General features: G+C 37.7%; 1 protein-coding gene across 1 annotated transcript in view; it reads left to right on the top strand.

The window, feature by feature from the left end:
- REV3L (REV3 like, DNA directed polymerase zeta catalytic subunit) overlaps nt 1-24,594 on the top strand; it is a 471,052-nt gene that overhangs the window by 443,224 nt on the left and 3,234 nt on the right. The window contains exons 30-31 of the mRNA XM_053710865.1: nt 7,298-7,544; nt 18,710-18,919. Coding sequence (XP_053566840.1) covers nt 7,298-7,544; nt 18,710-18,919 — 457 coding nt within the window. The remainder of the gene's footprint in view (nt 1-7,297; nt 7,545-18,709; nt 18,920-24,594) is intronic.

The following is a 24,594-nucleotide window of genomic DNA, read 5'->3' as shown; positions in this document are numbered from 1 at the left end:
GAATAGGAATCATTTTTATTGTTTTGGATAATTTCGTTTGTTATTTTTTGTAATGGTAGTTTTTTTTATTTTTTGTAATTTGTGTTTTTTGTTGTTGTTTTTTTTAATGTTTTTTATTTTTGTAATGTTAGTTTTTTTTTTTTATGTTAGGTTTAAGTGTAAAGCAGCTTAGGTTTTACTTTTATTTCACAGGTAAGTTTGTATTTATTTTAACTAGGTAGTTAGTAAACAGTTAATAACTATTTACTAACTAGTCTACCTAGTTAAAATATATACAAACTTACCTGTGAAATAAAAACCTAAGCTAGCTACTATTAGTTATTTTGTAGCTAGCTTAGGTTTTATTTTTATTTCACAAGTAAGTTTGTTTTTAGTTTTAAATAGGTATTATTTAGTTAATAATTGTAACTTTAGTTTAGGTATATTTTAATTATGTTAAAGTTAGGGGGTGTTAGGGTTACGGTTAAGTTTAGGGGTTAATTTAGGTTGTTACGATATGGGGGCCGGCGGTTTAGGGGTTAATAGGTTTATTTAGTGGCAGTGATGTGGGAGGCCAGAGGTTTAGGGGTTAATAACGTTATTTAGTGGTGGCGATGTTGGGGAGCAGCGGAATCGGGGTTAATATCTTTATTATAGTGTGGTCGATGTTGGGGTGCGGGGGAATAGGGGTTAACTTTATTATATTGGCGGCGCGACGGAATAGGGGTTAATAACTTTATTAAGGTGGCGGCGATGTCGGGAGCGGCAGATTAGGGGTTAATAACATGTAGGTGTCGGTGATGTCCGGGGCGGCAGATTAGGGGTGTTTAGATGTGGGGTTTATGTTAGGGTGTTAAGTTTAAACGTAACTTTTTTCCCCATAGACATCAATGGGGTTGCGTTACAGAGCTTTTCATTCCGCGATCGCAGGTGTTTTTTTTTTTAAACACGCTCTCCCCATTGATGTCAATGGCGAAAGCGTGCACGAGCATGTCAAAGCAGCGCTTGTATTTTGTGCGGTATGGAGCTTATTGCCACCATATTGCACAAAAAGGGGGCTTTTTTAAAACTCGTAATGGCAGCGCTATGGAGGGTGAAATAACGCAACTTTTGTTGCATTCGTTTCACACCCTCTATAGTGCAAAACTTGGAATCTAAGTGAGAGTAGTGATGAAAGTTAGAGTCTGGGAGATGCAGGGAAAGTTTTTTTCTGCGAACCCATCCAGACTGTCGCTAACAGCTCCTAAGCAATCTGTGTTGACGAGTTTCACTGCTTGCTACTACACACTCAAGTCCATGTCAGAAGCGCTGCTGCAAGACTGTCACAGTTGAGAGGCTGTGCCTGTTCCACAGCATGGATCCTGGAGGGTAAGACGTCTTTTTATATATACATTTTAAAATGCTATACAGGGTCACAGTGTGGCTCCTTTATACCTCAGTAGGATTAAGGGTTAATATCTCCTTCAGGGAGAATATTTGAACAGTTTGGGGATTTATATCTGCTTAATGTGAGAGGAGTTTTTTTAGGCTCGTAGGCTGTGTGTTTTTGGCTTGGAACAAACAGGTTTCACTTTTGTTTTTGAAGCGTTGTGCAGCTCATAATAGCTTGGAGCCCTTTTTCATAGCAGGGGAAGTCCTGTCTTACGTACCACATGACCGGGTGCGGTCTCTTTCATTTCCTAAGATCCTGCTGCAGACATCATCACTGCTGAGGATAGCGTTTTCACTGTTCGCTGTCTGGGTCTAGGAGGTGGTGAGTGCCCCAGCCATTGGGAGTATTAAGATGCCGTTTTTTAAATAAAAGTGTTTCTTTTTGATTGTCCTTTTGTGGGTATATACATAGTTATGGAGGATTCTGATACTACATTAGAAGGTTCTACTCCTTCTGTACTGATTAATAATTCCTGTTTATATTGTGAGGAGGCTATTTTTTTCCATTTGCCTAAACACTGTTCTATAGTCTAAGAAGGGAGACAAGCCTGCTAATACTCATAGCACTTTTAGCCCTTCTGAGCCATCTACTTCTCAGGAATCTGGTTCCCGAGAAATTACTACCCTTTCTACATTACCCACTCCACATGCAGTTCCCCGCGGCTCAACTCATCCTCCATCTGGAGGGGGCTTTTTTCCAGTGGACTTTACCGCGCAGTTGCAATCGGCTGTGTCTGCGGCCCTGAGTGCCTTACCTTGCTCTAACAAACGCAAGAGAAAAGTTAAACACAGTTCTCCCGACCTGTCCTCATCTCTTCAGTAGAGGTTACCTTGTTGCAGAGATCTGCTGATACAGTGTCCCTTCGTTCATCAAAATCTAGATTCTCTAAGGCTGACTGCATGGAGGTTGCCAGCCAAGAGAGGGTTTTCTGAGAGTGTTATCGACACTCTGGTTCAAGCTCGTAAGCCAGTTACTCGTCGTATCTACCATAAAGTGTGGAGGACTTGCTTGTACTGGTGTGAAGAGCGTGGCTTTTCCTAGCATAAGGTTAAAGGGACACTGAACCCAAATTTGTTCTTTTGTGATTCAGATAGAGCATGCAATTTTAAGCAACTTTCAAATTTACTTCTGTTATCAATTTTTCTTCGTTCTCTTGCTAACTTTATTTGAAAAAAAGGCATCTCAGCTAAGGAGCCAGCAATTTTTTGGTTCAGAACCATGGACAGCACTTGTTTATTGGTGCTGCCCAATCAGCAAGGACAACCCAGGTTGTTAACCAAAAATGGGCCGGCATCTAAACTTACATTTTTGCTTTTCAAATAAACATACCAAGAGAATGAAGAAAATTTGAAAATAGGAGTAAATTAGAAAGTTGCTTAAAATTGCATGCTCTATCTAAACCACAAAATAAAAATTTGGGGTTCAGTGTCCCTTTAAGGTTGCCAGAATTGTATCTTTTCTCCAGGATGGACTGGAGAAGGGTCTATCTGCTAGTTCCCTGAAGGGACAGATATCGGCCCTGTCTGTGTTACTGTACAAAAGATTGGCTGAGCTTCCAGATGTGCAGTCCTTTGTTAAGGCTCTGGCTAGGATCAGACCTGTGTTTAGATCTGGGACTCCGCCTTGGAGCCTCAATCTTGTTCTTAGTGTTTTGCAGCAGGCTCCGTTTGAGCCTATGCATGCTGTTGACATTAAATTGTTATTTTGGAAGGTTCTTTTTTTGTTGGCTATTGCCTCTGCGCGCAGAGTTTCTCAGATTTTTGCTTTGCAATGTGATCCCCTTATCTGGTGTTTCCTGCTGATAAGGCGGTTTTACGCACTAAACTAGGGTTCCTCCCTAAGGTGGTGTTGAATCGTAACATTAATCAAGAAATTGTTGTTCCTTCCTTGTGTCCAAATCCTTCTTCAGCGAAGGAACGTTTGCTTCATAAACTAGATGTGGTTTGTGCCTTGATGTTCTATCTTCCGGCTACTAAGAAATTCAGACAATCTTCCTCTTTGTTTCTCATCTATTAGGGGAAGCGTAAGGGGCAGAAGGCTACTAAGACTACAACCTGGTCTTCCTTGCACACTTTTTCTAAATTTTACAAATTTGATGTGTTTGCTTCGGCTGAAGCAGCTTTCGGGAGAAAAGTTTTGCAGGCTGTGGTGCCCTCAGAATAGGGTCCGCATCTTTTTTTCTGTTCCCTCCCGTTATTTATTCAGTGTCCTCTGGAGCTTGGGTATAGTTTTCCCAGCAGAAAGGAATGAAGTCGTGGACTCTCCCTGCCTTATGGAAGGAAAACATAATTTATGCTTACCAGATAAATTCCTTTCCTTCCTGGCAGGGAGAGTGCACGACCCTGCCCGTAATTTATTTTTTTGATGGGTGGCTCCCTTTTTAGATTTTTTCTTATGGCACCTTTTATACCCTGATGTTTCTCCTACTTTTCCTTGTTACCTCGGCAGAATGACTGGGGGATAGGGGAAGTGGAAGTGATATTTAGGATTTTGCCTGGGGTGTCTTTGCCTCTTCCTAGTGGCCAGGTGTTGTATTTCCCAACAGTAAGGAATTAAAGGGACACTGAACCCAAATTTTTTCTTTCGTGATTCAGATAGAGCATGCAATTTGAAGCAACAATCTAATTTACTCCTATTATCAATGTTTCTTCGTTCTCTTGCTATATTTATTTGAAAAATAAGGCATCTAAGCTTTTTTCTTTGTTCAGAACTCTGTACAGCAGTTTTTGATTGGTGGATGAATTTATCCACCAATCAGCAAGGGCAACCTAGGTTGTTCACCAAAAATGGGCCGGCATCTAAACTTACATTCTTGCATTTCAAATAAAGATACCAAGAAAATAAAGAAAATTTGCTAATAGGAGTAAATTAGAAAGTTGCTTAAAATTGCATGCTCTATCTGAATCACAAAAGAAAAAAATTGGGTTCAGTGTCCCTTTAAGTCGTGGACTCTCCCTGCCAGGAAGGAAAGGAATTCATCTTATAAGCATAAATTATGTTTTATTTTATCTGCTCTAAAAAAAAAAGACACTTCCTGCATCTAGCAAAGCCTGAACACAGCAGACAACAACAATATTTATTTAGAACAGTAAATACTAAATGGCATCAAACTGTAAAAGGGACATTGTACACTAGATTTTTCTTTGCATAAATGTTTTGAAGATCCATTTATATAGCCTATCTGGTAGTGTTTTTATAAAAATATATAGTTTTGATTATTTTTTTTTAAGAACATTATGCTGATTTTCAGACTCTTAGATAATGCATTTTCCAAAGGTTTTGGGGTATTCCTAATTTGTAATGTCTATATATAATATATACCCTACACCACATGCACTATGTTACTCCAAAGCTTTTACTGCATGCCAAGTTTGACTACCCCAAAGCCCACACTGTGTGAATCACAGATGTTGGATACATTCATAGTCTACACCATATGCAGTTTCCTCATGTATAACAGATAACTCATCTGTCTCTGATGACAATGTAGGTATCACAATATAATCCTCAATTATATTGTGATACCTACATTGTCATCAGAGACTGATGAGTTATCTGTTCACATGGCTCAACACATTTATGTACACCCATTTGTACACTCCTTCATAGAAGTACAAGATCTGCCTAAAATGTTCTCTATTCCATGCACATGAGGAATATAGGCATAATACTTATGCAGTAAATACCATAATGCCAGTGTTTCTCTTTCCTACCCTACTCCTACGTGCTTCCCTACACTCCTCCGTTCTCATTCTTTCTCTGATCAGATGCACTTGTTTGGGGTTTTCTCATTTTCCTACTTGCATATATGTTTGCGCCAATCAGATTCTTTATTGAATCATCAGGACTGAAACAGATTCTGTTATAATAGAAATATAAGAAGAAGTTTAAAGGGACATGAAACCCAAATTTTTTCTTTTGTGATTTAGAAAGAGCATGAAATTTTAAACAACTTTCTAATGTGCTTCTATTATCTAATTTGCTTAATTTTCTTGATATCCTTTGCTGAAAAGCATATCTAGATAGGCTCAGTAGCTGCTGATTGGTGGCTGCACATAGATGGCTCGTGTGATTAGCTTACCCATGTGCATTGCTATTTCTTCTTCAAAGGATATATAAATAATGAAGCAAATTAGATAATGGAAGTAAATTGGGATGTTGTTTAAAATTGTATTCTCTATCTGAATCATGAAAGAAGTATTTTGGGTTTAATGTCCCTTTAAATATCATAAGACCCCTAAAGATGTCAATTCTTGCACATACGAGTATTAAATGGGTGATAAAAGTCAAACTTGGAACATTCAGATCAGTAGGGGAAAAGAAAATGCACATGCATGCAGCCAGCCACACACTGCCACTTTGTTGTAAATATAAAGGGAATACTGTCTTTTAACACAGCAAGAGCAGATAGAAATGCAGTGACACATATCACAGCTCTAAAGATCTTAAAATTTAAAAATATTAGTATGTTGTAAAAATCATAATCTAACTGGATACATGGGGAAACGCAACCGTTAAATTGCATATGATGTAGCCTATGAATGCATCCAACTTATGTGATTCACACAGTGTGGGCTATGGGGTAGTTAAACTTCTCTAAAGTCTCTGAGGTGAATTAGAGAATAGGATTATAGAACACAGACCCCGTGATGCACAACAATTGAGGGTTATTGTTCATCACGGGGCCTGTGTTCTATAACCCTACTCTCTCATTCACCTCAGAGACTTAAACTTTCTGCACCAGTTACTCCACCATCACCGCCGGCACTTGCTGCTGACACCAGCACAACCATCCGTGGGCAAACACCGTAACCAACCCCCTATACCGAGAGGAAGCACGTTCAATGACAGCTCCGGATACAATCTAATCTGCTATACCTGTCCCAGCCAATAACAGCAGCGAGAACACGGCAAACGGGCGCAGGGCTTGGTGCATCGGTAAAATGTGCTTGGGGTTACATGTCGTTGTGTGATGACGTCACTCCGTAATCTATTCTTAACTTCAGTTCATCGATGCAGAATCGTTTAAGTCTGCATCACGATGCATCGGGCTAACGATCATTTTCGACACCCCTAATTTACTCACAAATTGATCTGGATAGGAAAGTTACTTAATTTTTGCAGAAATTAGTCACTTTTCAGATTATGAAGTCCTGAGATTGTTCTGCCAAGAATGTGTAGGCTTTCCTGCCTAGGCTTGATATAGTTATTACTATCAGAACAAACTTTCTTCTTCACTCTAGAATCTGCAAGGAAGCAATTCAAGCATTCTTGGAGATATAATATAATTTGAGTTTATTGGCGAAATATAATACAACTTTAAGAGACAGTCAAGTCAAAATTAAACTTTCATGATTTAGATAGGGCATTCAATTTTAAACAACTTTCCAATTTACTTTTTTCCCATCAAATTTACTTTGTTCTCTTGGTATCCTTTTTTGAAAGCTAAACCTAGGTAGGCTCAACCTAATTTCTAAACCGTTAAAGGCCGCATCTTATCTCAGTGCATTTTGACTGCTTTTTACCGTTAGTGCTAGTTCATGTGTGTCATATAGATAACATTGTGCTCACTCTCTGGAGTTATTTATGAATCAGCACGGATTGGTTAAAATGCAAGTCTGTCAAAAGAACTTAGATAAGGGGACAGTCTGCAAAAGCTTAGATTCAATGTGAATCACAGAGGTAGGAAAGTGTATTAATATAACAGTGTTGGTTATGCAAAACTTAACAAAACTTAACAAACTTAAAGTACATTTATGGATTAGCAAGGGGAATATTAATGCAGGTTTTTGAGCATTTTTATTTTACACTTATGCGATTTATTTGTATTTGAATTAATGTTATTTAATTCATATATTTTTATTTCATTTTTTTTTTATTTAACAGGAAGATGGTGGCCTATGACCGACGTTCTGAACCCCGTGTTGGGGAGAGAGTTCCTTATGTTATAGTGTACGGAACACCTGGCGTGCCTCTCATTCAGCTAGTCCGACGACCCATTGATGTTCTTCAGGATCATAATTTGAGATTAAATGCAACATATTACATCACTAAACAAATACTGCCACCTCTAAACAGAATTTTTTCATTGATCGGAGTTGATGTTTTCAGTTGGTACGATGAATTACCCAGGGTAAGGATAACTAAACACCAATGCATGTTTTTAAAGAAGATTGTGACATATAGTAACTGGGAGTATGAATTGTTATATATACAGAAGTATTACATATATTTTGGAATTTACAGTTTGTTTTTTTAATACGGTACTCATTCCCTAAACATACTGTATCAGCTAAAATAAATCTGATTAAATTTGTCTGCCAAAAATGTACCTTCAATGACTTATATATATATTAACCAAAGAAAACAGCTTTTAAATGGTATAGATGTTATATTGGTTCTAGTTATGTATTATACATTTATCACTACAATCGTAGACCTAAGCATATAAAATTACGTAACGTAAATTGCGTTAAGCAAGGTGTTATTACTAAAGTATCCCTTAGCTTTATTTCTTAAGGAATTCTTTAGTTCTTTACTCATTTACTTGGGATATCAACTGGCAGAATGTAATATTTACAGTGAGAGTTTGGTTATGTGAACAGAGCTTTAAAATATAGCTGTCAGTCACAAAGGAAAAGTGAAAAACATTCATCTTCCTGTAAGTACAGGAAATAAGAACAGCTTCATTTATTTACATAGTACAAACACATAATTTGGTGTAGTAACTATATTGAACTGTTTATTAGTAGTGGTATAAGAGAGCTTACAGTGTTTTATATAGGGAAAAGTTTCCCTGTTTTATTTTCCAGACTCATTAGTGTCTCTTTACCTGAAATTAAAGTATTTAAAAAGGGATACTTATGTATTTTTTAAAAGTGTATGTATGTGTGTGTGTGTGTGTGTATATATATATATATATATATATATATATATATACATATATGTGTGTGTATAAAATACATTAGTATTCCTTTTTAAATACTTAAAGCAATAGCAACAGTTTAATTTCAGGTAAATATATGTGTGTGTATGTGTGTGTATATATATATATATATATATATATATATATATATATATATATATATATATAAAATATTTTATACAGGTGGTGAGTCCACCATCCATTACTCCTGGGAATTACTCTTCCCTGCCACTAGGATGAGGCAAAGATTCCAAGAGTTCTATAAAACCCCTCCTACCTCACTCATAAATCAGTCTTGTCTTTGCCTCCGCTGGAGAAAGGTGAAGAATGAAGATGTGCATGTTATTCATCAGTGAGAGGGATTCTCAGACTGAGTTGAGGTCCATTACCCCTCAGAGTGCAGTGTTTGATGGGGGGATGTATTGAGAGTATGGGTAGTGACATATTTTTTAATCTCATGGGAATTAGTCACATGTGTTACGGGAATCTGTCCTTTGCCTCCTCCTGTTGGTTCATCGATATACTCCTATTCCATATTTTCTGTTGATATGTTTCAGCACTGGTTTTGTTTTTTGCTGTTTTTTTCCAGTGGATGAGTGCTTATAGTTAAGTAGTTTTTATTATTATATATTGGCACCCTATAAAGCAAGATAGGGGATATTCATATATATATATTGTATATTATATAAAAATGTTTTAAATACTAGCCTTGGGACAGTTATTGCCCTTTTAAATAAAAAATACAAAATCTAAGTATATTTTTTAGTGTGCGTAGTATTTTGTGTGCACATTTTTTCTGTAAGTTTGTGTATATCTTTTTTGTGCTGCGGCTTTTGAGTCTGCGAGCATCGGGATAGCGCACGTAGGCATCTCAACATTTTTTGGCGCGCTCTTTGTCTGACGTCAGATAACGCATGTGCTCCCTCTTTATACAACAGAAGGTTTATTCTGTTCAATGTTTAAAAAAATCCTGTGAAGTGTCAGGCCTTTTTTTTCAGTCCGTTTAGGATCTAGAATCTGTGGAAGTGATTTTTCCTGTTCCTATGCTTACCTTCATGTTCCAGTTCAGGAAACATTACTAATTTTTAAGGTTTACCTTCTTAGACAAACATTTTCAGTTTCTTGCTCTACCCTTTTGTCTGTGACCAGAACTCGGGGTATTCGGTATTTCATTACCTAGTCGATATCTTGATTATGCTTTATTTTTTCATTGACTGTTGTTGTTTCTTTAACAACATGGTTCCACACACAAGGGTTGTTTTTCTGATGGATTGTTTCCATGAATCTCTCTTTGACAGATCTAAGAAGGTTGAAGCTAGTGTTAGCTTGTCACAATCTTCAGTCTTTCTTTTCTCTCAGTTGCTCATTTACATGGAGGTATTAGCTCTCATGATTGCTGCATCGGATACTTTTCCGTTTGCTCATATTTGCTTGAGGCCTCTTCAGCAATGGTGCAGGGATCATATTCTTAAAAGATTTATCTAGATCATAGGATAAGTTAGTCTCTGTCTGGGTGGCTGAATCATCAGCTTATTATGCAGGAGGCTTCTTTTGCTCTTCCTATTTTGACTGTAATGTCAGTCTTTCAGGTTGTGGGGCCATCTGGGGGTCTCTGAGGGTTTGGTTTCCTCAGGAGGGGAGGTTGCCAATTAATGTTATAGAACACAATTTTCAGAGACCTTCAGAGTTGGCCTCTGTTGAAAGGGAGTCTTATTTCTGTTTTTAGACAGACAAATGTTTTGCAATCGTCATTCATCAGGGGGAAACTTGTAGTCCCCTAGCTATGAAGGAAGTGTCTTGAAGAAGCCAATTGTTGCCTGATTTCTGCAGTTCCTATTCCGGGAGTGAACAACTGTAAAGCAGTTTTTCAGTCGTCAGTCTGTTTTCAATCATATAGTACATCTTTGGGGTCTCCCTGAGATAGATCTGATGGCCTTTCGATTGAATAATAAACTTTTCAAATACTATGTGAGGGGAGTTTGTGGATATGTGTTAACCAAAATCAGGCTAGAATCCTGATTGCTTCTGTTTGGCCTTGCAGGTTCTGGTATGCAGATCTTGTTCAGATATCCAGCTGCCCTCTTTGGTCTCTTCCTCTGCGTCCAAACCTTCTGTCTAAAAATCTATTTCTTCCCAATGGCATGGAGAGTCCACAAATCCATTCTAATTGCCAGTGGGAATTTAACTCCTGGCCATTAGGAGGAGGCAAAGAACACCAAAAATGTGCAAATGGAGGAGTGCTAGGCCAGCTAAGATAGCTACAAAACCTAAAGATAGGGTTAAAAGAATTTATTTAAGATACATTAAAAAAGTTAAAAACTATTACTCAAGAAGAGATTCGAAATACATAAAAACATAGTACCCCTTAGAATTGTATAAAGGCTGATAGTTGACAATGAAAGGAGTACAATAATATAATATATAAAATATAAAAAACAATAAAATACAGTATAACTGTGTTCTATACAGTACGTTGAGTTCTATATAAATTATCCTATACAAAAATCTGTGTGGGATGTCTGCTTGTTCTATATGACATAAATATAAATATAGCACTGAGATATAGGTACTAAAGAACAGTCCAAATGATTCCATAGAGATGATAAATGCAGTTTCCTATTGTTCCAAAAAATAAAGTTCCAAGAGATGACTGTATCCAGTGTATCAAAAAACTGTGTCCAAATGTGTCAAAAAAGGGTGTCTTATAATAATATCCAAAGTTATATATCCAAAAGTATTCCCAAAAAATACGTGTGAATTTGTGTCCAAAGAAAAAATATACAAAGCTGCAAAATTAAAAATAGGTGTACAACAAAAAACATAAAAAATAGTAATAATAATAAAAATGGGGGGGGGTGGGATGGAAATGCTTTTCATACGTGTGTAACAAAAAAGTGATGGTCTTTATATAATTATCCTTCTAATGGTGATAATCGTTGGTGTATGTGCAAAAATAGTGTGAGACGATCTCCTTTAAGAGATAAAATACATAGTGCAATATCGCTAGTGATATCCGTAACAATAAGTAATATGCTTACCAGTGTGAGAGGAACCTGAGCCGTTAAATCAGCGTTGTCTACGCGTTTCGGTCCTAAACAGGAAATTTCTCAAGACTCAAGCAAAAGTTTTAAGTATCCCTCCCACTTCCCATAATCCCCAGTCATTCTTTGCCTTTGTACATCATGGAGGTGTGCGAAGATGGTGTCTAAAGAAAATTAAGTTTTGATCCTTTAATGGGTAGTTTCCCTGCAAGTAAGGATTGGGGTAATGATGTGCCCATGTAATCCTCTTGAGTAAGAGTTGTGGTGGCTAGTAGGTGTTGGAGGTCGGCAGGATAGTCCTTTCTTTTCCTCCAACAATTTATGCTAACCCCTATATGGAAAATCAGGATTGGTTACTCTGCTTTTCCTTTCTCCCCAGGTCCCTGTCAGAAGTCGTCTGGATCTGTCAGACCGGGGTTACTGTTCCTGCCTTGCAGCTGAAGCTCCAAGGTCCCTGTCAGGATGAAGATGTTTCTGTCAGACCTGGGGCTGCTGAGAAAGCTGCAAGACTGGTAAGTCTCTGGATTCCCTTATCCCTCTGGCTTGTGGTCTAAGTAAGAAGGCTTAACGGCTAAGGGTGGGGGGACTTTTGCCACTTTGCTCTTTTATATCCACTCAGTGGGGGCAGGCATTTTTGAGCACTACTTAGAGGCATTTGTTTGCTATGAAGCTTTTAGGTTTAGCTTCTTCATGCCAGTATGTTTACTTTTTCAGCGGCGGCGCCTCTGTTTAAAGCATTAGAGTGGAAGCACTGCACGCTGTTTTGTTAGCTCCTATTTGTTGTTTTTAGACCCTCTGAGCACCCATCCTAAGTACGTTGGTGACAGAGGTATTGGCCACGGCTCTATAACTGGGTATTATATAGGGGCTTCTGTTACTGTAGCCCTGAGACAGCCTTAGAGCTTCCTTCTAATGGGGCGATGATCGCTTATAATGGATGTCAAGTGTGGGGCACTGTTTATGTAGTGCGATCACTATGCACACTTTTAATAACTCTGACAGTAAAGACGTCGCCATTTTAAGTCTATGGCTTGTTGCGCCGTATCTCTCTCCCGCCATTGGTGGTGTTTTTGGTGAACTTTGCCTGTGATCGTTGTGAGACTGCTCTCAGCATAAGTATCTCTTTGTATCTCGCTTCCTGTACAGTTTATCTTTAAAATGGCAAACGTAACTGTGAGTTGTACTGCAATCCTTTGTTTTTGAAGTGATTCTGAAGCGATCTGATTAAGACGCAGACATATATAGGGGATATATGCTAAAAGTGTATGTTCTTTATTTCATAATGTGTGGGCTCTGAGATTTACCTATTTTACTGTGTGGTACTCAGATTCTAATTGCGGTGTAGACTGCCATTTTTATTTCAGTTAAAAAAAAATAGTCTCTCTGCATTTTCTTAATGTCTGCTGCCATCTAGTGGCTGTTTTTGGTAGCACCTTGTGAATTATCCCGTTTTTCTGTAACTTCATCAAGATGCTGATATCTACCTTCCTTTTAGAGTAGTTTCTTATGTTATACTTGTTTAGCTTTCAGAGATGCAGACATATATCTATCAATATGTCCTTAACTGATGGTTATAGACACATATATAATTATCATAACTGTGCCCGGTGTATTTTACCATTTGAAATGTTTAAGCTAGATGGTGATGACTTGCGTATATGTAGTCATATACTCTAACCCTCCTGTTCTTATTTCAACGTATTTTTCCCTTATCTCTGCTCTGCAGTTGTTTACTGGGATTGAATACATGCTTTATTGTTGCTACATGAGATTACATTGAGGACAGATTTATGTAGTGATCTTTGTCCTCTATATTTACTATAGAATGAGATTTTCTCAGTACAGGCTTTTTCTCATGTCGGCTGCAGCATAGTTTTGATGTATAATTCATGATTTTGTGAATTGATCTGTTCAGCATGTATTGTCTAATGTAAAATATATTTCTTATCACCAATATGGCTCTAATGTATAGGGGCACATTATATTAATCATTTTAATATTATGGTTATTTTTACGAACGTCTGTGACATGTATTTCCTATGTTAGCCATGGGGGCTCTATATATTAATCTCTCTCATATTGAGGTGATTTTTACTAATGTCTGTGACATGTATTGTTTTGTGTATCTTTAAAATTTTCTTAGTGATCTTCGGACACTAATATATTTATTTTTCTGTTTTCATATTTTATATATATAAACCTTTACTATAATCTCTTGCATGTCGAGGTGATATTTACAAATGTAGGTAATATACTTTGTCACTTGTGACCCTATTTTGTCTATATGGATGAGTTTGAGCCCAGTTAAGGTAGGTTTTCTTATCTGATGTGTGCTTCGGGTGACAACTGGCATTCCTAGTAGATTTGCAATCCCTTTCTTATTGAAGTGATTTCTGAAATGTCTCTGACATTTATTTTTTGACCATCATTATAAATATATTCATATACAGGTAGATTACGAGTTTTGCTTTACGGCTTTTAACGCTGAAAAAATGGCAATTTCAGTGTAATGGCAGTAACGCAGCTATTGCGAGCCTATACTGACACGATCCATACCGCCATCTGAGAGCAGTAATTATGAGTTTTGCCCCACAAAAATGTTTCACAAAACTCCTAACTAAAGCATTACAAAGTACACTAACACCCATAAACTACCTATTAACCTCTAAACTGCCACCCTCCCGCATTGCAAACACCATATTAAACCTATTAACCTCTAATCTGCCACCCACCCACATCTCCACTATTAAATAAATTTATTAACCACTAAACTGCCACTCCCGACATCGCCGACACTAATAAAAATTATTAACCCCTATTCCGCCGCTCCCTGACATCACTGCCACTATAATAAATTTATTAATCCCTATTCCGCTGCTTCCCGACATCGCCAACACTAATAAGGTTATTAACCCCTAAACCTCCGGCCTAAACCTTTCTAACAATCTCTCCCCATTGATGTCTTTGGGGGAAAGCGTGCATGAGCACATCAAAGCAGCCCTTGGATTTTGTGCGGTATGGAGCTTAACGCCACCATATTGCACGCACAAGGAGGCTTTTCAGTAACTATCGCTATGGAGGGTGAAATAACGCAACTTTTTTGGCGTTAGTTTCGCACCCTGTTTAGCGCAAAACTCGTAAACTAGGTGATATTTTCTTTGGTGATCTGGGGATCTTGAGGATAATTTCATCTTTCTCTTGTTGAGATTTTATTCTTATTCCCGTGACACATTGTATGGTCCGAGTTCAGAATATTTTCCTTTCTTAGGGTTCTTTGGACTCTAAGGAGTTGTTTTCTTCTTACCTATTGTAGATAGGATTCCATTATATATTTTCTTATGAGAAGGTGTTATGCCTAGGACATCTTGTCCTATTTCACACCATGGTGATTTCATCAACTATTTTGGATATGCACTGCCTCAACAGGGTGCTCTGAAATATATATATAATTTATTTATCCTTTATTGAGTAGTTTACCTGCACGTAAGGATAGTGCTCATACGGTGTCCTAGTACCCCTCTTAAGTAAGAGTTGTGGGGTTGGAGGTCAGCAGGGTCGTCCTGGTTTCTCCTCTACCATTTTATGCTATCCCCTTTTAGAGTTCTCCAGAGTTGTTTACTCTGCTTGTCTTTTTTCTCATTTCCCTGTCAGAGGGTGTCTGGATCTGACAGGCCTGGGATGCTCTGTCTGTTTCACAGCTGAGGCTCCAAAGGTAAGTGCTTGTTTCCTTCTAGGTAGAAGGCTCAAGCACATCTGGGTTTATTCCCCTTTTTCTTTTAAAATAAGATGAGCATGGCGACATAAATCTCTGTATTTTATGTATCAGATGTTTTTTACTTTAAATTCTTCCAATTGTAGCCCTGCCTTTCGGCCTAGCTACAGCCCCATGAATCCTTTACATAGTTTCTGGAGGCTCTTTTGGCAGTAGCCAGATCTTAAGGAATTGCGGTGTCTCCTCTGGATGCAGAGTATGGATCTCCTTGGTTTCATGGTGGATCCGTGGATATTATTCCCTATTGCTCTAACCTTATCTGAAGATTTTTACAGTTTTGCTTGCTCCGACAATGGAGTGGAGAGCTCTCGGATTTGCCTCAGTGGACAGTCCTAGACCTCCTGACAAAAGGCCTTCTGCCTTAGTGACTCTCTCTGGCCCACCGGTCCCAAGGTACATGCTTCTTGAGCCTGACATGGAGTTGTCGTTCCTTGAGAGATCAGGGTATCTGGATTCCGACAGAGTCTTGACCCATCAGAGTTCGGTCCTGTTTATCTGATTTCAATTGGGCTACATCACTTTGGTGGTTTATAGACCAGATCAAGGGATCCGCAGTCAGTTTTTGGTAGACACCCTAGTGTTTCTGTGGGTTTTCAGTCTGATTTACCATTTTCCTCTGTTTGCCCTTCTTGTTTGGATGATAACCGTATCAAACAGGTCCAGGCTTTAGTGTTTCTAATTGCTTTAGCTTGGCCGCGCAGGAGTTGGTTTGCAGACCTGGTGGAGATGACGTTTTTCTCCTCCGTGAAAGTTTCTGCTGAGGATCGAGCTTCTACTTGAGGGTCTTTTTCTTCTTCAATATATAGATTCTCTGACGCTACCTGTGAGGAGGTTAATTGCTTCGTCTTAGCAAGACGAAGTCTTTTTGGATAGGATTCTCTCCTTGATCCAAGCTCGTAAAATAATAAGGCCGGTGCCTTGCAAGATATATACCATAGGGGTTGGAGCACATATTTGTACTAGTGTGACTCTCTGGGTTTTCTTGGCATGGAGTGCAGTCCCCCTAATCTATCTTTTCTCCAGAAGGGTCTGGAGAAGGGTTGGTCAGTCAGGTTCATGAAGGGTCAGTTTTCTCCCTGTTCTGTTTCATAAGCGTCTGGCCGACTTTCAGATGTTCGGTCCTTTATTCAGGTCCAGGTCAGGATCAGGCCTGTGTTTTTCCTGTTGCTCTTTCTTGGAGCTTTACTTTTTTTCTTCAGGTTCTGCAGCGGGCTCAGTTTAAACCTATGCATTCTGTTTTTCCATGCTGATAATGTGGTCCTTCATTCTAAATTAGGATTTGTTCTTACGGTCTTTTTGGATATTGTCGTTCATTGTTCTGTCCTGATCCTTCTTCTTAGAAATAACGTTTGTGACACACACTGAATGTGGTGCGTGATATAATATTCTATATGCAGCCTACTATGGTTTTTGGTCAATACTCTGCCCTTTTTTGTGATGTTTTCTGGCATTCATAGGGGCCAGACGGACATGTCAGCTCCTCTTTCCTTTCGGTTGAGGAGTGTCATTCGGTTGGCTTTTGAGGTTGCATGACATCGACGACCTGAGAGGAATTTGTTTCATTTACATAGGGCTGTTTATTCTTCTGGGCCTTTAATGACAAGGCTTATGTGGAGTAAGTTTGCAAGGCAACCAATTGGTCCTTGTTCCGTACATTCTCTGAATTTTTCTAATTCTATGTTTTTGCCTCAGTTGAGGCTTCCTTTGGGAGAAAGGGGTTTTTTATGCAGTGGTGCCCTCAGTTTAGGTCCACCTGGCTTGTTTCTCCCTCGCTTTCCTTTCTGTGTACTCTAGCTTGGGTATTGGTTACCACTAGTAATTAGAATGGATTAGTGGACTCTCCATGCCATTGGGGAAAAAAACAAAATTTATGCTTACCTGATCAATTGTTTTCTTTCCTGGCATGGAGAGTCCAAGACCCGCCATTGTCTAATTTCAAAACATTTTATTATTTTTCTAAACTTCAGGCACCTCTATACCCTTGGTGTTCCTCTTCTCTTTCCATATTTCCTCGGCTGAATGGCTGTGGATTATGGGAAGTGGGAGGGATACCTAAAGTTTTTGCTGGGGTGTTTTTTGCCTCCTCCTGGTGGCCAGGAGTTGAATTCCCACTACTAATTAGAATGGATTTGTGGACTCTCCATGCCAGGAAAGAAAATAATTTATCAGGTAAGCATAAATTAGTTTTTTTACATCAGGATCTTGAATCTCTAAGCTTAATGGCATGGAGATTGAATTGTTCTCAGGCAGAGAGGTTTCTCTGATTCTGTTGTTGAGACTTTGATACAGGCCTGCAAGCCTGTGACTAGGACGATTCATCATAAGGCTTGGAAGGCCTTTATTTTCCGGTGTATAGATCATGTTTTTTTCCTGATATTCTTTTAGAATTCCTTGGGTTTTATAATTTTTGCAGGATGGTTTACATAAGGGTTTTGTCTGCCAGCTCTTTGAAAGGTCAGATTTCTGCTCTTTCAGTTTTGTTCCACAATAATCGTTCTGACATTCATTCTTTTGTTCAAGAAGTGGCTAAAATTTGACCTCTTCTTAAGCCAATTTCTTTTTCTTGGAAGGTTTTGTTTTCTTAGTGGCTATCTCTTTGCTAGAAGAGTTGTCTGCTCTTTCATGTGATTCTCGTTATCTTATTTTTCAACAGGATAAGGCAGTTTTGTGGACTATATTTGACTTTTTTTCCCCCAAGGTTGTATCTTGGAATTATAAAAATCTAGAAATTGTTGTCCCTTATGTCTTAATCCTAGAATTCTTCAGAGAGGCTTCTTCATAACTTGGATGTTGTAAGAGCCTTTTAGTATTATAAGGATTTCAGACAAACTTCTAGTTTGTTCACTTTTCTGGTTCCAGGATTGGACAGAAAGCTGCCGTTTCTTTGGCTTTGTGGTTAAAACATTTGATCAATAAGGCTTACTTGGAGGTAGGACAGCCTCCACCTAGTCGGATTACTGCCCATTCTACCAGATAAGTATCCACTTCTTGGGCTTTTTAGAATAAGGTTTCTGTTGACCAATATTGCAAGGTAGCGTCTTGGTCTTTTTGCACACTTTTAATAAATGATATAATTTTTATGTTTTTTGCTTCTTCTGAGGCAGCCTTTAGTAAGAATTCCTTCAGGTAGTTGTCCCATGATAATTGTGATTTTGCCTGTTAGTCATTTTAATTGTATATAAAAAAAGAATCTTTGGGAATCTTTGCCTCCGCCTAGTGGCAGGAAAGAGTAATGAAACAAAGTAATTTATCAGGTGAGCGTAAATTGTTATTTATATATATATATATATATATATATATATATATATATATATATATATCTAGATTGTAAGTTCCCACAGGAATAGGGCCCTCAATTCCCCGTTTTTTTTGTAAAATTTTGTCGTATTGTTTCTCCATTGTACTGTTATCCTTGTACCCATGGGCAGCGCTGTGGAATCTGTTGGCGCTTTTTAAATAAAGAATTATATATATATATATATATATATATATATATATATATATATATATATATTGTAAATGCTGTTTTTAATTAAATTATTTTATGCATTTCTTTAAAGATTCAGAAGGCTTTCACAAGTGCGCGAAATGAGCAGGATGGAAGAAAGGGTACAATCTCACAGTATTTCACAACTTTACATTGTCCAATATGTGATGAACTAACTCAGCATGGAATCTGTAGCAAGTGCAGAAGCCAACCCCAGCATGTGGCAGTGATTCTTAATCAGGAAGTGAGAGAATCTGAACAACGACAAGACCAACTAGTCAAGGTAGGAAACAGACACACATTGTTTCAAATACGTACTTAATTTAAATCTAATTGATTTTTTATATTAGCCTTAATTCTTTGTTTCACTTTCATTTAAAGGGAAGTGGGACTGGCAGAATGTCAGCAATGCATGGGTAGCGCTTGCTGATTGTGGCTAAATGTAGCAACCAATCAGGAAGTGCTACCCAGGGTTATAAATAAAAAATGGGCTGGCTCCTAAGCTTAGATTCCTACTTTTCAAATAAAGATAGCAAGATAACAAACAAAAATTGATAATAGGAGTAAATAACAAAGTTGCTTAAAATTGCATGCTCTATCTGAATCATGAAAGAAAAAAAAATGAGTTTAGTAAAAAAAAGCTTTGCTGTAGTTTAGACTAGAATGTCCAATTAAGATATTTTTTATTTTCATTCTGTCATTACTAGTTCTGTCAGCACTAGTTAGGTTTTGAAAAATCTACCAAATTTGTTTGAAAGGTTTTAAGGGGACATAGTACTCAAAATGTTTATGAAGGGAGCACCAAATAAGTGCATGTCTGTATACAACTGATACCTAGGTTCCCATTGGGTACTGGCTGATAGAGACCATACCCATGGCAAAAGTTAATTTATTCAGCACAGAAAGTCCATGAGTCATCACATATGGGAATATGCCCCTCCTGACCACAAGGAGGAGGCAAAAGATACCTCAACACACCAGAGCTCTAAATCCCTCCTACTTACCATGATCCTCAGTCATTTTCGTTTGCTTCCTTGATGAGGAGGGAAGTGCAAGATCTACTTATTGTTTGAAGAGGGATCCTCTAACCGACCTGAGGCCCGGTCCTCCTCCTCAGTAACCTGTTGTTGAGAGGGGCAGACAAAGAGTTATCAGCCAGGCAGTAAAAGGTCTTTTCTCAGTGAGAAATGTCACAGGCCTCCCAGGTGAAATGTGTCCACCAAATCCCCTGAGTTGAGATGCTGTAATTGATTTAGGTCCTTGGCATTATGCTCACACTTCCTAGGATAGGCTTGTAAGCATGTTGCTGCAGCTGAGGTAAGCACAGTGGACAATGGTGCTAAGAGGTAAGTACCTGCACCTTTATAGCGCCCTGGCTATTAGTATTCCATGTGTGCATACAGAACACAGTCAGTTGACAGCACGGCTATTGGTTTAGAGGTGCAAACATCACCTTATTGAAGGAGACCGATGTGCCGTTAGTGGCCGTAGCTGCTTAGTCTAGCGATGTACAACGGCACATTCAGGGTGTGTTTTAGCACACTTTTTTACATATCTCGTCGCTTAAAAGCCACTTGATTTTTAGTGTTATGACAATACATTTTTCCCTATTATAGATCTTTGGATAAGATTCATAGATGTTTTAATATTGTGGTTAGGATCTATAGAACAATGTAGAGAATTTATGAAGTGGTTGAATAACACTACCTACCATATAGATTCAATGCAAATTACCTTTCTAGATCTTGAAATAAACAAAGATCAAGATGGTAAAATCAGTACCACAGTATATAGAAAGGAGATGGCAACTAATAATATTACACTGGGACAGTCATCATCCTGATACATTGAAGAGGGGTATCCCAATAGGGCAATTTTTCCTTTTACATAGAAACTGCAGTGATATGGAATCTTTCATAAGAGAAGCAAAATTATTAAAAAGAAGATTTCTATCCAGAGGCTATTCTAAAAGATGCCTAAAAAGAGCATACAAAATAGCCATGAAGGTGGATAGATATGATATCCTGTATCAACAAAAGAAATGTGAGCATAAAACTGAACCAATAAGACTAATAGGCAACTTTGATGATCAAACTGCCAATGTGAGGAAGATCTTATCAAAATACCGGACCTTATTAGGCAATGATCCAGATCTGCAAGAAGTAATAACTCCCAGACCATAAATCACACACAGGAGATTTGAAAACATTAAAGATCTGGTCTCCAAAAGTCACTTTTCAAAACCACAACAAGCTACTTGGCTTAAAAGACCAATAGGATCATTCAAATGTGGAAATTGTAAAGCATGTCAGAAAATGCCCCCTTTAAAAGAATTCATACATGCTAAAACAGTAGAAATGTTTAAAATCACTTTCTAAACTGTAGATCTAAATTTGTGGTCTATGTGGCCATCTGCAAATGTGATTTAATTTACGTGGGTCAAATGAGACGTGAATTGGGAGTATGAATGTTGGAACATTTAAGGGATATTAAATGGAAACATCCAGTACCAGTTGCTAACCATAGGAATACATTCCACCCTAATAATAAGTATAATATTAGTTTTTTGCAATTGACCAAATAAAGAGTAACATTAGGCGTGGTGACTATAGTAAGTTATTACTGCAGATAGAAAGCCAGTGGACATATCGACTAAATACAGTGAGCCCAAATGGACTGTGAAGTCATAATTAGATATTCATGATTTAGACAGAGCATACAATGTTAAACAACTTTCCAATTTACTTCAATTATTGAATTTGCTTCCTCTTGTTATCTTTTGCTGAAAGGTTTATCTAGGTAAGATCAGGAGCAGCAGAGAACCTAGGTTCTAGCTGCTGATTGGAGGCTGAATATATATATATATATATATATATATATGTGTGTGTGTATATATATATATATATATATATATATATATATATATATATATATATATATATGTGTGTGTGTATATATATATATATATATATATATATATATATATATATATATATATATATGTGTGTGTGTGTGTGTATGTATATATATATATATATATATATATATATATATATATATATATATAAAACTATTGTCATTGTCTCACCCATTAGTTTGGTTAGAAACCAGTAGCATTGCTGCTCCTTCAACAAATGATACCAAGAGAATGAAACAAATTTGATAATATAAGTAAACTGCAAGTTGTTTAAAATTGTATGTTCTACTTAAATCATGAAAGAAAATGTTTGAGTTCCATGTCCCTTTAATGAAGATTTCTCATTTAATAGCTTTCTTAAATACAATATTTCTATTTATAATTATATAGTGTTAATGATTCCATAACATAATAACATACATCCTTACAAATTAAGAAGGAACTAGATGGAATTAAAACTATCCTCTTAAACAGGGGGCAGTTACAACATTGAACAGAATACAGTTTTCATGGATCAAAAATATTTGTGTGCACATGAAGAATCATGATTTAGTTAATAAATAAGAATTAAATAATTAACAAACTAAACAGCAGCTAAATAAAGCCTGTAATTGGAGCAATATCTATATATAAAATAGGAATCCAGCAGTAAATTGTTTTATTTTATTAAGAGTGAAATTGACTATTAAGGATTGTTTAATATGGGAATATGATAAAACAACCATTGTAAAAGTAAGGATGTCAATCCCAGTTCAGTCCCAGATATTATTATAAACATTATGTATGATAAAGATGACACTAGCCAAACAATTTGAAGAACTGCAAATTTGAAAGTTGCATTTGAAAAATGAACGGTACGATAAAATCTACCTCTTAGCAATACATTAGGAGACGTAAGCAGGACACGCCCCTCACCCTGACGAAGTCACACGCGTGACGAAATGTGTTGGTGGGTGGGTCTTAAGTGGGAAACCCGGAGGCTTGCAGGCTGGAGGTTGCCATTGAGCACATAGGTATAAATGCTATGTGTTAATAAATGTGCACAGATCTCAACGGATGATCTTGCACCAGAATCAATCCTGCTCTGAAAAGAGCTTAATAGCGATTGCTTCTGCATTTGAATATTAACGAAGGATCCGAATGCACAATCCTACTGGTTACTCCAGTTCCTCCTGGAAGTCTAACTCTTCTTGGTCGAAAAACAAACAGTCTAAGAAGTCTAACCAGGCTCTCAAGAACTCATGAAGGTGCAGCCCCTTTCCAGATCTGTCAATGATGGGTTGCAGATTTAGTCTCTTTCGGCAGGCTTGGGAGAGATCTGTTCAGGATCCATTGGTATTGCAAATAACTTTCCAGGGGTATCGAATAAACTTTAATTCAAGGCCTCCTCAGGGAAGATCCTTTCTGTCTTGAGTACCTAGAGATCCTTTAAATGCCCAAGCTTTCTTGGCTTGTGTAAAAGATCTGGAATTAATGGGAGTGATTACTCCAGTTCCAACTACAGAATTAAACCAGGGGTTTTATTCAAATCTCTTTATATTGCCAAAAAAGAAGGGTACATTTCACCTTGTTTTGGATCTCAAAATATGTAACAAATTACTAAAAATTCCTACTTTCAAGATGGAGACAATTTGCATTTTACTTCCTTTAGTGCAGGATGGTTAGTTTATATCTACCATAGATTTAAAAGAGGTTTGTTTGCATATACCTATTCACAGGGATCATGTCAAGTTTCTGAAAGTTGCTTTTCTAGACAAGCATTATCAGTTTGTGGCCCTCCCTTTCGTTCTGGCTACAGCTCCCAGAGTGTTTACAAAAGTACTGGGAGCTCTGTAGTTCGAGCTCAAGGAAGTTCTGTAGTTCCTTACTTGGATGACATTCTTATCATCTGGCTGTGTCTCACACTCAGATGCTTCTTTAGTTACTTCATGGTTGGAAAATAAATCTTCCAAAAAATTAAAGAAAGTCCTTGACTTGGTGGCAGACTTACCCATCTTTGGTTAAAGGAGCCTTCTTTCTTTGATCTCCACAGATGCCAACCTGTTAGGTTGGGGTGCAGTGTGGAGAGTCTCAGAGTGCAGAAAGCAAGGTTACCAATAAATATTCTGGAACTCCATGCAATCTTCAGGGAGCAGTTCCTTAGCAATGAGGGAAGTTTCCCACATCATCATTTGAACAGTGCACTATGTTTTCAGGATTTCTGCTCCCCATGTTCTGGGGGTGAACAATTGGGATGCAGACTTTTTCAGTCTCCCAGTCTCTTAACCCAGGGGAACGGTCTCTGAATCAGGACGTTCTTGAGCAAATTATGAGATGTTGGGGTCTGCTAGAGATAGATCTCGTGGCTTCTTATTTAAATAACAAAGTGCCTCAGTATTGTGCCAGGTCTCAGGACCCTTGGAGGAATCTGATAGATGCCTTGGTCCCTGAATGTTCAACATGATTTACAATGTTCCTCAGTTTGTGTTGCTATCTTCCAGAGTGATAGGCAGAGTCAAGCAGGAACAAGCCTCAGCAATTATGATTATTCCAGCATCGCCTTGCAGAATTTGGTGCAGATGTCCCTGTGCCCGCCTTGGAGGCTTCCTCTAAGAAACAATCTTTTCTGTCAAGGCCCTTTCTTTTCTCAAGACCTAAAAACTCTGAATTTGACATCATGGAGATTGAACACTTAATTCTGTCTCAGAGAGGTTTTTCTGACAAGGTTATTGATACCCTGATTCTGGCCAGGAAACCTGTTACCATATGTATTTATCATTAAATCTGGAAAACCTTTTTTTGTGTTCTTGCGAAGGTTACTGTTAGGGATTGGAAACTTTTCATGATTCCATGCACAAATAATTAATCAATTAATGTATTAGTAAAAGTTTGCTTTTTAGACAACATATATACATTATCCAATATGCATACATATCACATATATCACATAAAAAATATATGCCCTTAAGAGAAATGCCTTTAAGAAATGTTATACTGGAATTTCACTCTGTTGTTCTGTTTTCAAGCAGTGTTATTATCTAGAAAAAGTGGGACGTCACAAT

This window comes from Bombina bombina, chromosome 4 (assembly GCF_027579735.1).
Source record: "Bombina bombina isolate aBomBom1 chromosome 4, aBomBom1.pri, whole genome shotgun sequence".
NCBI classification, from domain to species: Eukaryota; Metazoa; Chordata; class Amphibia; order Anura; family Bombinatoridae; genus Bombina; species Bombina bombina.
This window is presented reverse-complemented; position numbering and strand designations above follow the sequence as displayed.